The sequence below is a fragment of the Fulmarus glacialis genome, unplaced genomic scaffold, assembly GCF_000690835.1.
Source record: "Fulmarus glacialis isolate BGI_N327 unplaced genomic scaffold, ASM69083v1 scaffold13999, whole genome shotgun sequence".
Lineage (NCBI taxonomy): Eukaryota > Metazoa > Chordata > Aves > Procellariiformes > Procellariidae > Fulmarus > Fulmarus glacialis.
In genome coordinates, this window is record NW_009232773.1 from 57,670 (window position 1) to 73,492 (window position 15,823).

The following is a 15,823-nucleotide window of genomic DNA, read 5'->3' on the forward strand; positions in this document are numbered from 1 at the left end:
GGTGTAGACTGAGGAGACTTTGTAGGTCACATCAAAGATCCTTAGTAGACAATATATCTGTTATTAAACTGATTTCAAAGTAGTGGGAAGCTCAGAAAATCCATGGCATCAGGATCTCTGTTTTAGCCAAAAGGTCATTACTGGCAGGATTTTCAAAAGCACCAACTTGAAAGCACAAACCCCACCAACTTTCATGTGCTTCTCAGTAATATTTTTTTTCAATCTGTACTGGTTTTGACTATATTAAATTTTAAAATAACAGAGTTTTTTGTTTTAACGGTCCCTATAAAAGCAGAACAGAAGCCTCTGTTGCCATGTTGCTTCAAGACAACAGCTACATATAATTCAAGCTTATCAACGTGCTGCTGTCTTTGGGGCTCTGCTGTTTGCAAGGATAAGGGCTCTCACCACACTGGTGTTACTGGAGTTCTTGAGGTGGTTGTGCAGAAGCTTGGTAGCACCATCCTGGAATGTTTTTGGCAAGGCACCAAGTAACATAGTAAACTCGGGAGTGTTCAATTCAAAGAGAGAAATCAGGACTATTTGTGCTGCCTGAAAAGAAGAAGAAAAAGAGATCATCAGTTTTTGTTCTTTGAAAAGAGCATGCGTTCTGTTGGTAACGATCCTTACGGTAAATGATGTGTGTTTCATTGAAAAAAGAGATTCTCATACCAGTCAAATTTTTGACATATTCCTTGAGATGCGTCATAAAGAATTGCTAACTGCTATAGTTAACTTTTTAGTTCTTAGAGCTTACAATATACTTTTGCATTTATATCATTAACTTCTCAGATGTGAAGTGTACAGCTATTCACAGCTAGTGAGAAAATCTTACCATAGTTCTGTCCAGCACATATTTCAATTGAACAAGTTACTGCAAAAATTTACAGGAAACAAATAAAACCAGAAGCTCAGATTATTAAGAATCTAGGACTGCAATTTGTCATTCCCATGCTTTCTATTTTAAGTGCGAACGGACTAGTTCTCTTCCCACCCAACCTCTTCTCTTCCTAAGGATCTGACAAGTTTGTTTCATCACACAGACAATCCCTGCTTCTGTTTTCCCACCTCTCCTTGCAAGTCTCACCATTGAGGCTGTTTCAGCAACAGAAGACTCCATGTCAAGTGGAAGATGTACTGGGATAGGGAGAAACACCTTTCTCTCATCCATGGACAGACTAAACCGCACCAGATTCCCTAAGTTTAGTAAGTGAAACCAGGGTACCACTGAAACAATTGAGAATTTTATCATTAATTTTACTGGACAAGGTTTGTCCTATCTGCCTGGAACAGGTGCCAGAACAGGATCTCCACTAACTCCATTAGCAAATATACAGTTCTGCGTATCCTGAACTAAGACAATGGAATCAAATCGGAATGGAAGCAGAATAAATCACGGGGTGCAGATCTGCAAGAGTAATTAACATCACATGTTCTTAACTATACTTTCCCAGCAGCATACAACCCACATGGATTGCACCAATTCTGTTTTTTTTCCCCCCTGCCTTTGCTTTGAAAATATACAAAAATATAAAAATTTATTAGAAGAACAATAAAAATGAAGCAATGATGAAGGACCTCTGATGGTCTGCAGCACCACCTTCTCCAATGGGGGTGTAGCCATTGATATATCAACCTCCAGAACACATATCTGGATACAAAGCAGTGGCTTAGGCTCACAAAGTAAGAAGCAAAGCTACACATGCTCTTATTTTGGAACAGCATACATATAGGCTTAGGAAGAGCAGACACTTGCATCTGACCCTTTCGGAAGCTTTCTAAAACTTCCTAAAAATGAAAAAGAACTTTAAAGAGGGTAAAAATATAATTCACTGCTGTGGCGATAACTGTGCATTCATTGTTCTCATCAAGTCAAAGAAGGAGTTTTTAATAAGCAATGTGTTTGTAAAGTTGCAATAACTAAGTGTATCTGCAGCTCCCTGTGAAGTGGGATCCTTTAGCAGATGATGAACTTAGGTACACAAAAACCCTTTCATAGTGGAGGGGAATCAAAGTACCTCATTGTTTCAGTGTGCAAACTGCAATTCAAGCTATACTGTTCCTTCTGCTATCAGCCCCAATTTGCAGTAACACAGCTTTGTATATAAAAACATTTTCCATCCATGAAAGTTTGGTAAGTAACATCCTTTTCTTATCACCAACAAAGAAACTGAGGCACACAACACTCAACGAGCTTCCAAGGACCACAGTGTACAACAGGTCTTCAGACTCTTCATTGCAGATGGATCATGCTGTCTCCTGTCAAAACTCTCACTGACTTGAACAGAAACACAGCATGTCATTATCTACTTTACACTAAAGATCTAAGGATGAAAGAAGTGGGGAGATCATTCTCCCCATGGCTTTCTTAACTCCATATTCCACTCTCCTCTGACCTGAAGTTCTGGGCAACTCTGCCATGAAGCCTGCCTGGTATCCAACAAGGACGTGTATTTCTGTCCATTTTGATCCAAGAACTTTTAAGTTTTCACCAGCATAGTATTTTCTGTAATAAAAATATTACTGCAAACAAGAGATCTCAGAACAACAATCAGCATGTTGAGCTGAATGCAAAGTGACAAGTCATGCCAAAGTTCATTCCCATTTGTGAATGGCATGCATATCCCGGATGGTTAGGAAGTGGACATGCAGATCTTCTGTGTCAGAACAAGCAGATCTCATATTCATTGAGGTAAAAAGCAGGAAAATTGATCATTTCCCAGGTTGAGAGATTGCTCAGACTAGAATATCTGGAGATATCAACTGGTAAGTCAGGAGCTGCCTAAGGTACAGCGAGGCAGGAAAGGATTTAAGATATCTTTGTCCCACATATTACCCATTGATGGGTTAGAAATAAGGTCATCCTTGGAGACCTCCTATGTAAATAGTGGAAAACAGGCACAAGAGCAGATGCACTCTACGATGTGACATTCTGGAGGTACCTTTCTTGTGTGCCAGAGTGGTCTAAGATCCATCTCACAGATCTGAGCAAAATCTTCACCAAAGCTCCACCAGAGGCTTTGTGATCTTGTAGCTTCACTTTGAAGCAGACAGTTATCTAATTGGTATAGTTTAACCCTGACACACAAACAGCGATAGCACAGACGTTGCAATACAGGAATATCCAAGGGAAGTTTCAGCTCCCAGAAGTTGCTTCAATTTTGTTCCACTTTTTTGTTTTGGCTTTAATGAAAACAGGACTGTGTCCACCTTCCCTCTTTGCACAAAATACAGCTTGTCTTTAGGAGTGTCTGCCAGTATTCTGTGTACCCGGTGCTCTTTAGTAGCTTTGCTGTTGCTTGCAAATAGGTCATTGGGCTTTGAATGAAGTGCTGAACAGTCACTCACAATGCTTACAATCCTATGTGGCCTGAAAGAAAACAGACCTATAGCCTATGCTTTCTGAAATAAAGCCAAAGTACTACTACAGCCTGGGAGTGGTGCTCCAGTAAAGCTCTCAAAACAACACTAGAGCTATGCGGGTTAACCTTGGCTATGTTCTTTTTAAATAGTCCTCAGCCATCCAGCTGCACTTCTAGGTTTATTTCAGGCAAAAGCCATTACTTGAAAGTTCAGCCATGATTTCCTACTTAAGATTTAACACACAAAGGTCTTGGTCCTGGCTACCATAAAATCAAGAACACTGTTAACACTGACCTCAAAAGCTGCAAGGTCCATGCTAGCTTGAAATCACATTTATAACATGCTCTAAGTTTCACTCTTGCAATACTTCCCAGTTCTAATACAGTTAATTTTATTTCAGTAATGAAGAGCATCAGAAGCAGCATTTCTACACCTGTCTAATAGTTAGATCTGGACACACTTGATAATCCTCTAAGATTCATTTATCTGGCATACATTTATCTAGTCAAAGGACATCTTTTACAGGCAATGTTTCATAAGAGTTCTAAATCTGTGGTTTTTCAGCTTGTGACAAACCAGAGGACATTTTTGTAATCTCAGAATCAATGGTCATTTCTGAAAATCTTGGCCCTTGTTTTATTAGCTTACTCAAGGAGTAGATAAATTTAAAACAAGCAATAAAAAACTTATTTCTATATACAATGTACAAACATTCTCCATGCAACACCATGCTTGATGATATATAGTTTGAAGAAAGAGTAATAGCTGAATTTTCCCTTGCCTTTGTGTCCCTGTACCATTAGTGTGGAACACTAATCCATCTCCTTTCAGTGACATATAATGTAGACCCTACAGATTATCTAATCTTAATGAAGCAGTTCTCTGCTGGCTTGAGCTGGAGAAACTCCAGTGACTTCAGAGCCTGACTATGCTAGTGAGGGGGTCTGGCTCCACGTCAGGTTCTTGAATCATTTGCAGAGGATCGCTTATGTAACTTCATTATTTTCCTTATAACAATGCAGCAAGGGATCAGGTTCCACAACCCGGTAGCAGCTCCCAAAGTTTCACGCTTAGGTCAATGCAATTCATGCTGTCCAACAGTGTCAGCTGCTAAAGGGACACAAATGTTTTAGCAACTTTTGGGTTTTGTTTTCACCTGGACAGTGGGTGTTGGCCAGATTTATCAAAATCTGTAACCTCTGCAACTTAGTTGAATTATAATAAAGTCTCTTTGAAATGGTTTGGGCTCATTAAGCAAAAAGATCAAGGCTAACTGGAAAAATCCATTGATTTTAGAGAGGAAATGTGGTCAGTGACCTAAGCTTAATACAGGTGCCTTATAATTGCTGCTGTCGCCGGTCCAACAGACCAAGCAGACTAAGCAGCTAGTTGCCTGAGCTATCTGAAAGCAGTTTTCAAGTTACTCAGACTTCTACTGGCGATGGGCTCACGACATTGGCAGCCCCATGAAAGGAGAGGACCTCATACCCTGATTGCTTATGAGGGACTACAACAAGAGAGTTAACAGAAAAGCACACCAAAGCCAAAAATTACTTCACAGACAGACACGTTTTTTTTCAGGCTCCCAGTCAAGCTCTCTTTACGCAGCTAGACAGTTGAGTTGAGACTGCAAACACGGTTAGTGTGATTAGTGCACACAGCTTTTAGTCTACCTGTTTACATTTCTCTTCCAAGTTTCCTTCACCAGGCCCTGAGGAAGCTGCAGTTGTCCTAGCTGGCAAATCCTCACCCACCCAACTATGCATGGTCTGGGTTTGACAAACAGGAAAGTTGATATTATTTAGAGAAAGCATAGATTTCAACTAAGTCATTTAAACAGTACACATGCTATCTTTTTGCATAAGAGTTTTAATCAGTTGCTTGCTTAATTTCAAGTAACAAAAAGCATTAATCTTTGATTTAACCAGAAGAGCATTCCTTTCAGCAGAGGGCAGCACTGGTTCAAAATTAAATTCAGCCACAGCTCTCAGGGTTACAGACATCCCTTAGTTCTCCTACAAGGCTGTGCTTTGGCAACCTCCTGATGGCCTCCATAACCACCTAAAAGCCTCTGCTGAGGTGCAGAGCCTAGGCAGTGCTGCACTGAGATGGCACTTGCATCTGGCCAGCCAGGAGTAGGGGAATAGGCGCTTGCATCTGCCCGCACCTATCCTCGCAGATGACTCTGAGTTCAGAGGAAGAAGCAGTTAAGAACCTGCAAACTTCTGACTGCAGTCCGGGCATCAGTCTGATAGACCAACACTGTCTACAAATGCCTTTTATCATGTGATCGGTCTGGGGAAGATTCACACTAACATCTACTCACTTTTGACAAACATAATCATACTCTGTATGCATCATTCATTTCACCATCCAGGCTAAGGCAAATGTGGTTTTAATAACTTAAGGCACAGTGGAACATAGAAGCTCTCTCTCTCATGTCACTCTGAATTACACTAAACTGCAGATCAAATATAGATCCACTGAGATCAAGAGGCAGCAGTGACACATTAGGCAGAATGTATTAACACACATTGGCATAGGGCAACTCTTCGATTCTCCGATGAGCATAGCTGATGTTAAATGAGTTAATTCAAATCTACTGAGAGTGTTTGCGGGCTCTAAACAAGTGTTATTTAAGTGTACTTATTCCAGCAGACAATTAAGTGTTAGCTGGCACTAAGCTAACAAACTATCTACCAAACCTCCTGCTTGTTCCTTTTTCAGGTCTAGAATCAGATGAGTATGCGCATCCACATTACTGATATGGTAATATGAAGCACAATGGCTTCATCAGTTCATACATAATGCAAGCATGTTAGCTTGAGCACAAGTTTTTAAACACACAGTTTTCCCAAAAGACTTCTATTAGAATATGCTGTTTACATCCACATCCTGAAAAGGAAGAATTAGTTTAACAGATTTAAATACAGAATTCATGTACAGATTAAATCCACATTGCTATTGTGTTTTATACAGCACACACTTAATATATCATGAAAGGCTTTTACAAGTCATGGATGGTTGCATTACATGTGTCAAAGGCATCTCAAACAAGTGCCAGCAAAAACTATGCAGCACTGAATCATCACATATTCAGATTAATGTTCTATAATGGATTACAACTCCTTATGTGTGCTGTTATTTTGTGACCTGGGCACAGCAAAGACCATGGCAAAAATGTTCATTATTTCTGGAAAGCCAGATATTAGCCCAGAAGCCAAGCTGATGAAGGCTACTCTGAGTAACTTTGCTCCTTCCAAAATGGCATTTGTTGTAAAAACAGGTTTCAGGACTAGAAACAAAGGTTACATTTCATTAACAACTGAGAAATTTTTATTTTAAACCTGGCATGATGTAAGTCTGAATTCTAAGGGGGAAGTTCCCACATATAAGCTAAGAAAGCAGAAAAGCTACTGAAATAAGGTGGTTTGTAATGAAAACATGCACTTTAATCTGCACGGAGTTTCGAAATGCTAGAGTAAGTATGGCAGACTTATCCATCACAGTGCAGAGAAAACAGCCTATGGTCTATTTATTGGATGGCTCCACAATGCATCATGTAAATATCACCTATAATCTCGATTTTCAAAATAGATTCATCACCTATACCTATGTAGGTGTGTGTGTTTATATAAATGGCACATACACACAAACAGATTATGCACAGACACATAATATAGGCATGAGCATACACATTCTGTGAAGCAATTTCTTCTTATCTCATATTATCATGCACTAGCTCTTACTGTTTCAAGCAAACTGAGAAAATGTGCTTATATTACAAACTGCTTTCAACTCAAAGGATACCAGAAGGCTATATAAAGTGAAGAGATTCACTTTAAGGAAATCATCATGTTTCCAACAAGCTGGTGATGATTTTCTGGTCACTAAAGTTGGGAAAAGCCATCTTCCTTACGCTGCGTATACTAAAAACATTTGGGCTCTCATAGCTCTCTAACATCAAACTCAAAACAAACAGAAAATGATGGCTACTATTTTGGAAACACAGATAGGACACAGAGATCCTATTTGTTCTAACAGCATTAAAACAAGGAAACACTGAAGTCCACCAAGTGCCATTTTTGATGTATTACACTATTTTTCCTAACACTGACTATGTTTAAATGCCTTTAAGGAGTTCCTCTGTGCATTTAGGCTGAGTTTGACTTCTTTAGGAATATCCTTTGGCTAAAAGGCTGACCTCAGCAGTATGCACATAATCCTACTTAAGACTCCGTAAGCCTGAAATTGAAATCCTAAGGACTGGTTCTCTGGTTACTTGGCTCTTCATGGAGTCCATGAGATGCACAAATCTGGTGTAGAAATATTGCAAGAGTGCTAAAGAAACCTCCGACCCAGAAAGGCAAGGGCCTGTGACTGGGGAGTATTAAAACAATTTGCCATTCAAAAGCATTTCTGCAAACACCCTCTTTGCCACTGCTACTGTAACAGGCCATGACCAACAGTGTTTACTGGGCAACACCAGTAAAGATGAACCATTTCAGCTCACCAAGAGTCTTTAGGAGTGCTTTTACAGTGAAGCCTCTGTCCAACTTGAGAGTTGCTCAAATCAGCCTGATGCTAGATGGAAAATTAAAGCTCCAGGAGAGATTTTAGAGGTCTCATGGCATCACGTTGCAAAGGAACCCAATTTCATTTCCTTAGCAGCGTTTGCTTTCCTGTCTATCACTGGTCCTCCTACAGACGTCACAGCAATACTTTATGCAAACTTGCTCTGGGCCTTATTGATAGATATGATTTCCTTATTGAAGTGACAACTTCAATATTTCTTGAGAAATGACATCTAGGACTACTAGTTAAAGAAGTAAATACATCTTCGTTGGCTGTTTGAGCACATGAAGAATTTGTTGACTTGCAGCTTTCTCTCTGAACTCTTCCTCATATTCCGGTACATTTCAGAAACAGTTTCTCAATTAATCAGTTTTAGGAAAAAAATCTGATCCCAAACTTGTTTTCTTTGGACACCTCTAGACTTCACCTGCAAACCAGTGGTGCCAATCCAAGGAGGGCCCTACCCCTAGGTAGACTGAAGGGGACTTCATCTTAATGCAAATCGCAGTAACACAAGCACTCTTCTGGACTTTTTGCTTCATTGCAATGGCTCTAGTTTCTTATCAAGTCCCATCTACTGTCTATATTCAAGGGCAGCTTGGCCAAACTCGGTAACGAGTGGGACAGTTGAAAGAAAAAGTTTTCCCAGTAAATGGAAGGCAGAACATGATGTACAGGTGACATGAGGCTGCCCATCACATGTAAAAATGCATTCAGGCTTGTAAAATAAAACTACTGTAGGAATGTTTCATCATTAGAGAAGCCAGGCACAAAGGAAAAATTTCTTCTTCCCTGAGATCGTCCAAATGACGATCAGGTAATACAGATCTTGTCATATATCGTAAATGACCAGACCAGAGCTTGGCTGATTAACAAGGCAGTGGGCAATGTCACTGGCCCTTCACCTCGGAAGGCCTTGTTCCCCTTCAGCCTGTGCAAGCTCCTCCTAAATGCTAAGATCTGTGCCCTCCCAGACGACTCCACCCCCTCAAATGCTGAGCACTTGTTTAATAAAAGTTTCCATTCACCTGAGCCTTGGACATGAGGCTTCTTTAGGCTTTGGCAAGAGTCAAATCAGAAGCCTCATTCTAATTTCCATTCTCAAACTGATGGCTCTTTTCCAAGATCAAAGTATTTTCCCACAGAGCCCAAGCCTGTCATCCAAATTCAATAAGCACTTTACCTACGTAAGGATTGCACAATAACTTTGCTGGTAATATCAGTGATAACATGGTAAAGTTACTGACTTGATGTCCTCAGATCAGTCATCACGGTATTTGCACTGATATTTTGTGTTACTTTTCTGTATGGTAATTAACAGGCTTTTGTAAAATGATTTCATCAAACCTTAAACATTTTCCAGAAAAAAAATCAGAATTAATGCCCTGTTACAGAGAAGAATAAACCAAGGCAGAGGAAAGTCAAGTGCATCGCACAAGGTTAGATGCTAGTACAATCAAAATTTGAGCTCCGTTATCTGAAATCCTGATCTATGCCCTGCCCATCGATACGTTCTGCTTTGGGAAAAAGCAGCGAGACGGCTGTATGTGCGGAAATTATCAACAGGTGTTCTCCTTGCACTGGAACCACAATCCACCCAGGTCTCCACACAGTGCTGCGTGACCTGGTCCTACCCAATGGCTTTTGTTCTGCACAGAGGACAAATGTCTTTCACCTTTCTTCTAGCACTGCTTGCAGGAAGTGAATCATAATGTGAATGCAGGGTAAACACCCCTAAGTATTAACAATCTTTAAAAAAAGACAAATATTTACCTGTAACACACTGCGGATCACCTTATTTTAAACATAAAATTTTACAGTAATTTTGACCGTACATAGTTCATGGCTACTATCAGCAGCTTAAATGGTTTCTGCCCTGAGAGAGAATCACGATGTTTTGTCAATGATGCTCTGTAATAGCAATTGTATGTTCCTCAAAGTACATCATGTTTTTCTTGTGATAACAGAGCTTATGTTTAGCTACAGCTATCATTCCATATGAGAACATAAACTGTTTTATGCACAACAGCATTTCCTTAGCCAAAGTTTCTTTCCGATTTCACTAGCTATAAAACATGATCTGTAGTTCAAGTGAGGTGTTAGACAGGTGAAGTGTGCTCATTAAGTGTGCTCAATTAGTCATCATAAGAATATACAAAGTTTATTAATAGAGCTGTATCATTCAATTTGAAAAAGGGTTTTGGACTAAATGCCACTTTTTTTTCTATTTTTCTCCAGTGCCTTAGCACTATGGGGCTGGGACCTCCATGACCATCATGCATAGTGAACAGCAGTAATGGACAGACGATCGCTAATAAAAGGATAATCCAACTGTTGACTGAAAATATAATCCATTTCTTGAACAGATCCCTTGATTGCTACCATAGGATCAGATCTGCATGACTGATGTGCACACAGCAGCCACATGTCTTCCCCCCTGACGGAGGCCATTTATATACTTCACCACCAGCATGAGCAAGCTTGTTTTACCTGCATCTGCTCAAAGGTAAAATCCAGACAGAACAGTATGGCCATCACACATACAGATGCTACTTGCATTAAGGTAGCATTCAGTAACTCAAATCTGGGTAAGAATCACACTGCCTGCAGGACTACATTTCGTGGGGGAAAGAGTGAGGGCCGGCATCACTGTTCCACCAAGTCAGCCACAGCAGTATACAGGGATTGGACTACGCCAGCCAAGACTCCTCAGTACCAAAAATAAAGTTTGCTCTTGTCAGCTTGCAGGAGCTGAGTTGATTGCACTGGTGGTCTCAAATCCAGATTCTATTGAAAAATTACCTTATTTTACACTTTTTACCGGCCTCTTGTAGTACTTTGATCATTTGATCTCTCTCTCCCCCATAACCTCAACAGCTGTCTCCATTTTTAGGTTGTGACAATGTTTACAATGCATGGTCCGCTTTGCACTTAGAAAACCTCAGATCTTGAAGGCCACTGTAATACCTTCCACAAGGGCAGAATCTTCTGATCCTTAAATGAATCATCTTGATATAAAAGAAGGTACTTTCTCCTCGGGTTATAGTCTTCAAAAAAGGAGGACAATTTTTTAATTGCATTCTTGAGAACATTTCACCTATCTGGGTTGGCCCTTCATAATCCAGTTCATAACTGCATAATGAATTTATTAGTCTGTTAACCACAGTCCTGACAGATATAATGGACAATGATTGCCTTTAAATCCTTTGCAGTGTTTCTTCTAAAGCCTGTGGTTTGTGCTGTGTTCTTAATAAAATCATAGTGCAGCACAGTATGATGAAATAAAGATCACCTGGGCATCCATTTTTAGTAGCCTAAGTTAGCTTAACTGTGTAATTTATTTGAAAACTACAGGCATCAGAGGCAAATGCAGGTTTAATAAAAAGAATTTAGATTCAGTAATCTCTTATCAGCCCCCAAAGCACTTGCCCAGGTACTGCTCAGGTGGAATTTGCTGGAAGTTTTGCCAGAGCTTTGCAAGTCCTTGAAACAGACAGAAGGACAGACACCGCACTGTGAACACCCGCTCCGCACATCCCACAGCGAATAGCCAATTTTTGCAGCTGCTGCAGATACTCTTCACTCAATTTTGCATGCAGCAATGATGACCCCTAATGGTGGAATACTTCTGCTGAGCAATATGCAGAGATTTTGCTTTTCAATGTGTATTTCTACTTAAATTATAACTCCCTCTCGCAGCCCACCAGCAGAGTTAACTGCTTGAGGTTTACTTGAACTGTAACAGAGAAGCAGCTTCTTTGCCTGTTTAATTCTTTCTGATTTTGTACATGGAAGCATCAAAATGGAAATGCATATTCCAGAACTAAGTCTAGGATTTAAAGTCACCCTTTTCTTCTGAGGCAGACTATCTTGCAGAAGCAAATTTCAGTCACACTGGTGTGAATAATCCCTGCAGAAAGTCTTCAGAAAAGAAGATGAGACATTTTTCTCTAGACCCAATCAGCTGCATGCCAGAAAGCAAACAGCATGCACCCAAAACGCTTCTTTGAAGCCTTATGTCAGCTATCAGATAATGCTGCAGTTGCAGCACCTTTGATACCCAGTGATCTTTTCATCAGAATCAAATAATCACTGGTAACAAAAATAATTCTCTTATTTCCAAAGTTACAAAATAATACGTTATTCTAGTATTAATTCAACATTTTAAGTGCTTGTAGAGCGTAAAAAACTCATACAATTTTTAAATTCTGAAATGCTTAATTTTTTATTTTTTTTTTTAACTTCAGGTACATCTCAAAGCCATAAACTCCTACTGGAATCTACTTCTACATCTGGGTGTTACAGATGCCAGGTACATAAAATTACATCTCACTTTTCTCTTGGGAGAGATGAGTATCACTATCTGCCCATTTTAGCTTGCCTGACACTTGCATCTATAGCAAAATAAAGAACAAGGTAACTGTATTAGGCCTGACCTAAATGTGTCAATTTTTTCCAGGCTGAGATAAACACACAGCTCTTAAAAGAAAAGAGTTGAGAGCCCCTGGCAGCTTACTGATTCGTTTACTTTCTTTTAACAATCGTAACACAGAAGTTGTGCTAGATTTCATTCGAGTCTACAAAGCACAGAGCCTTCACCTAAATAAACAAAAACCCAGAGATATTTCCAGACTGCTCAAGAAAAAACACATTTTCAAACTATGATGTCTTTTTGCACGGTAACAGTAGTTAAAGTCACATGGCTTAGTACCTACTAGAAAAAAAAAATATATGAAGATATGCTTCAGAAATGTGTCTTCACTGAATTGGCAGTTTGGTTTGGACAGTAAGGTATGTAAAATCCAATTTTTTAAATTAGAATTTAACCACTGAATTTTTCATTACCTTTACGACCATTTTTTGTGGTGGTTGGTTTTTTTTGGGGGGTTTTTTTTTTTTTTGGAAGAACAATAATTACTGCAAATACTTCATCATTCTGGCTTACCTTTCTCACATCTGAGCTCTTTGGTTCCGTTGTCCAAGTTATAATTCTAGATACAGCAAGTCTTGTCTCACTGGAGTTCACAAAGTCTGTTGGATCCATCTGTCTTGCCAAGGACTCAATATACTTCAGGATAGCAACTTTCACCTGAGAAGTGAAAAGGGATTTGTTAATCTCATGAGCTGGCAAAGATGGATTTATCCCATAATACACAGATACCACTGCAGATTTACAAGACCTATGTCACATGGGAGAAAAAAACATCCCTGTGACATGCCTCTATGTCATGTTTCAAAAATCAAGAGCAACTTTCTACACAGGATACATTTTGTGTAGTAAGAGTCTGGAATGGTATATCAGAACTGGCTTGAAATACGTATGTCTGCTTGTCTGTTTGCATAAGCAAATTAGAACTCCACCATGCTGTTTCCACCAGCAGTTACTGTTCCAGATGCCAAACCATAGCTTTTGGTCTCAAACCAAATGCCTGATGCTGGAGTCTCAAAAGATCCAAAATTTGGGAGATTGAAGAAAGAACACTTAAGTCATTTGGCATCCTGTATATTCCTGTCTCTGGAAGATAAATGTGTATGACTTCCAGAGTTTACAGAGTTCCTATAGCCTTGAAACAGCCACCTCCTGAAAAACAGTCTGCACAACAGTATTCCTTTGGGAGGATTCAGTAACAAAGTTCTGATTTTTTTTTCTCCAAATCCTACATGTGCTACATCTGATCTGGGGAACAAGCACTTGTTAAGGTGTGCCTAGGGTCCCAACTTCCCAACCATTCAGACAGGGTCTGGTCCCTTCTGTCCTGCACAGCCAGGTTTTCTTCCCACCAAGACCAGGGTGAAGAGGAATTTTCCATGTCTAAACTTTACTCTAATATGTTCCAGCGTGCTTAAAGCCCAACTCTTAATGACTTGTGATGAGTCACAGGGCCCAATTTTAAAGATATTTAGATTTATTAAAATGTAGAATGAGAGAGTTAAAGTTGTGAATATAATTTCTGTATCATGCAGGTACTTACAATATCTTATCATGAGTACTATACTTTACGGTATACCTGACATGGCAAGCTAAGACAACCGTGTCGATATTTTAGTGAAAAGGCTTTTGATACTGACCTTCAGGTTTGGTGTTTGGGTCTGATCTACAATAAATCTCATCAAAATGTTAAATTGTTGATCGAATGGAAAAGAATCCCTGTCCAAAGAAAACAAAAGGCAAAAATGTAATGCAACATAAATTTTCAGGACTAAATTAACTTGATACATTAAAGCATACACAACAGATTTCAACACCTATCACTATCATGCTTTTCTTCTTAACTTTACCATCAACCAGAGAAACTCCAAGTCTAAGGATTAGCTGATTATTGATTTAATACTGGAGAAAACGGCTAAATCAATACCTTTATACACTGTTACTCTATCTGCTCTCTGTACACTTATCCAGCTTTTGGCACACCTGTCCATTCCTTCTTCATTTCAGGCTGTGCTTTGTTCCCCTTATCTCTAGTAGCAGCCTGGTTTATCTTGTCCTTGGAGTTCATACCTGGTTTTGATTTCTCTCCTCTTTTTCCCTCCTCTGTCCTGTTTTCTCCTGGACTACTATTACTTCTTTCTTAATTATCCTATTTCCAGGATCAGCTGAACTTTATTGTAACAGTGTCCCTGTGCTGGACATCCTTAGAAAAGGACATGGACTACAGAACTGGTGTGCACATCGCAGTAGCATTCAAGGTTTTATCCTGACATTACTGTTATTTGCTGTTTGAAGAACATGAAAGATGCTCTAAACTTTGTGGTAAAGCACCACTCATATTCTGAATACTGCAAATATTTTTTTTCCATCAATCAAAGAGAAAATTTATATCAAAGCTCGTGCACAGCAAAAAAACAATTTAAAAAAATTAATCAGCTACACATTTTAAATGTTATGCTTTAAAGTTATCTATTTAGAAAAGAGACAGGCCTTTTTAATTCAATGCTTGAAATATTGTTACATAACTTTGTTCTCCTTTATTCTGGTATTCGTCAAGATTGAGCCCTCAAAATATATGGCACTGCTAGGTTTCTAAACTGTTCATCAGATGCCTTCCTGAAATCCTGTAAAAACCTCCATAATATTTGCCATCTGAGTACTCTACCTGGTGACATCCAGAGCTTTTTGAACTTTTGCCTGCACAGACCCCAGCAAATCTGCTCCCATTTTCTTTAGCAACTGAGTCAGGAGAACAAAAAGCCAATCCTGCAAGTCATCTTTATGAATGATGATGAAATCAACCAGGGTTTCCAGAAACATGCTGAAGACCTATAAACAAAACAAGTGTCACAAAAAGGAATACCATACTTTAAATAAAAATAATCAAAGGGGAGGGGTTTACAATCTGAGTTTCAGGATGATTTTGTTACAGACAGTTTCAGGAGTGAAAGATTTTAGTGACTACATTGCTCTGAAAAAAAAAAAAAATCAGACAAGACACATCTAAAATGTGTCGTATTAAAATACCACATGAAACAAATGAAGTAAAGGGGTAGAATACACTTACTCTCTGTTGTGAATTCCACGGCAAAGCAGGCCATGCAACAAAACAAACCACTCGTTAGCACACATAGTGACCAAGGCTGGTTGTTCAGATGCAGTTTGTCAACAGATGCATTCATTGAAAGTTTACATTTTCTTAAAACACAATCTCTTCTCAGTGGAGTTACTTAAAACATTATATACCTTGGATAAGATCCACTCTCCTCATTCGTGAAAGTAACATGGGTTTATATATGTTTATATGTAACAATGTTTACATATATTTAACACCACAACTAATGAGTTTGTAGCAATAATTCTATAAAAGCAGTGCAGGTGACAGATCACCGCTGCCACAGAGGACATACTTGAGTCCAGTGTGCAATAGACCTTCATCTTACTCAGAAATTGGAA

General features: G+C 39.2%; 1 protein-coding gene across 1 annotated transcript in view; it reads right to left on the minus strand.

The window, feature by feature from the left end:
- Positions 1 to 15,823, minus strand: part of LOC104082088 (CLIP-associating protein 1) — a 72,138-nt gene that overhangs the window by 29,886 nt on the left and 26,429 nt on the right. Inside the window, exons 9-13 of the mRNA XM_009585065.1 lie at positions 15,435 to 15,437; positions 15,033 to 15,196; positions 14,008 to 14,086; positions 12,884 to 13,027; positions 409 to 552 (exon numbers count right to left, since the gene is read on the minus strand). Of these exons, the coding sequence (XP_009583360.1) occupies positions 409 to 552; positions 12,884 to 13,027; positions 14,008 to 14,086; positions 15,033 to 15,196; positions 15,435 to 15,437 (534 nt within the window). The remainder of the gene's footprint in view (positions 1 to 408; positions 553 to 12,883; positions 13,028 to 14,007; positions 14,087 to 15,032; positions 15,197 to 15,434; positions 15,438 to 15,823) is intronic.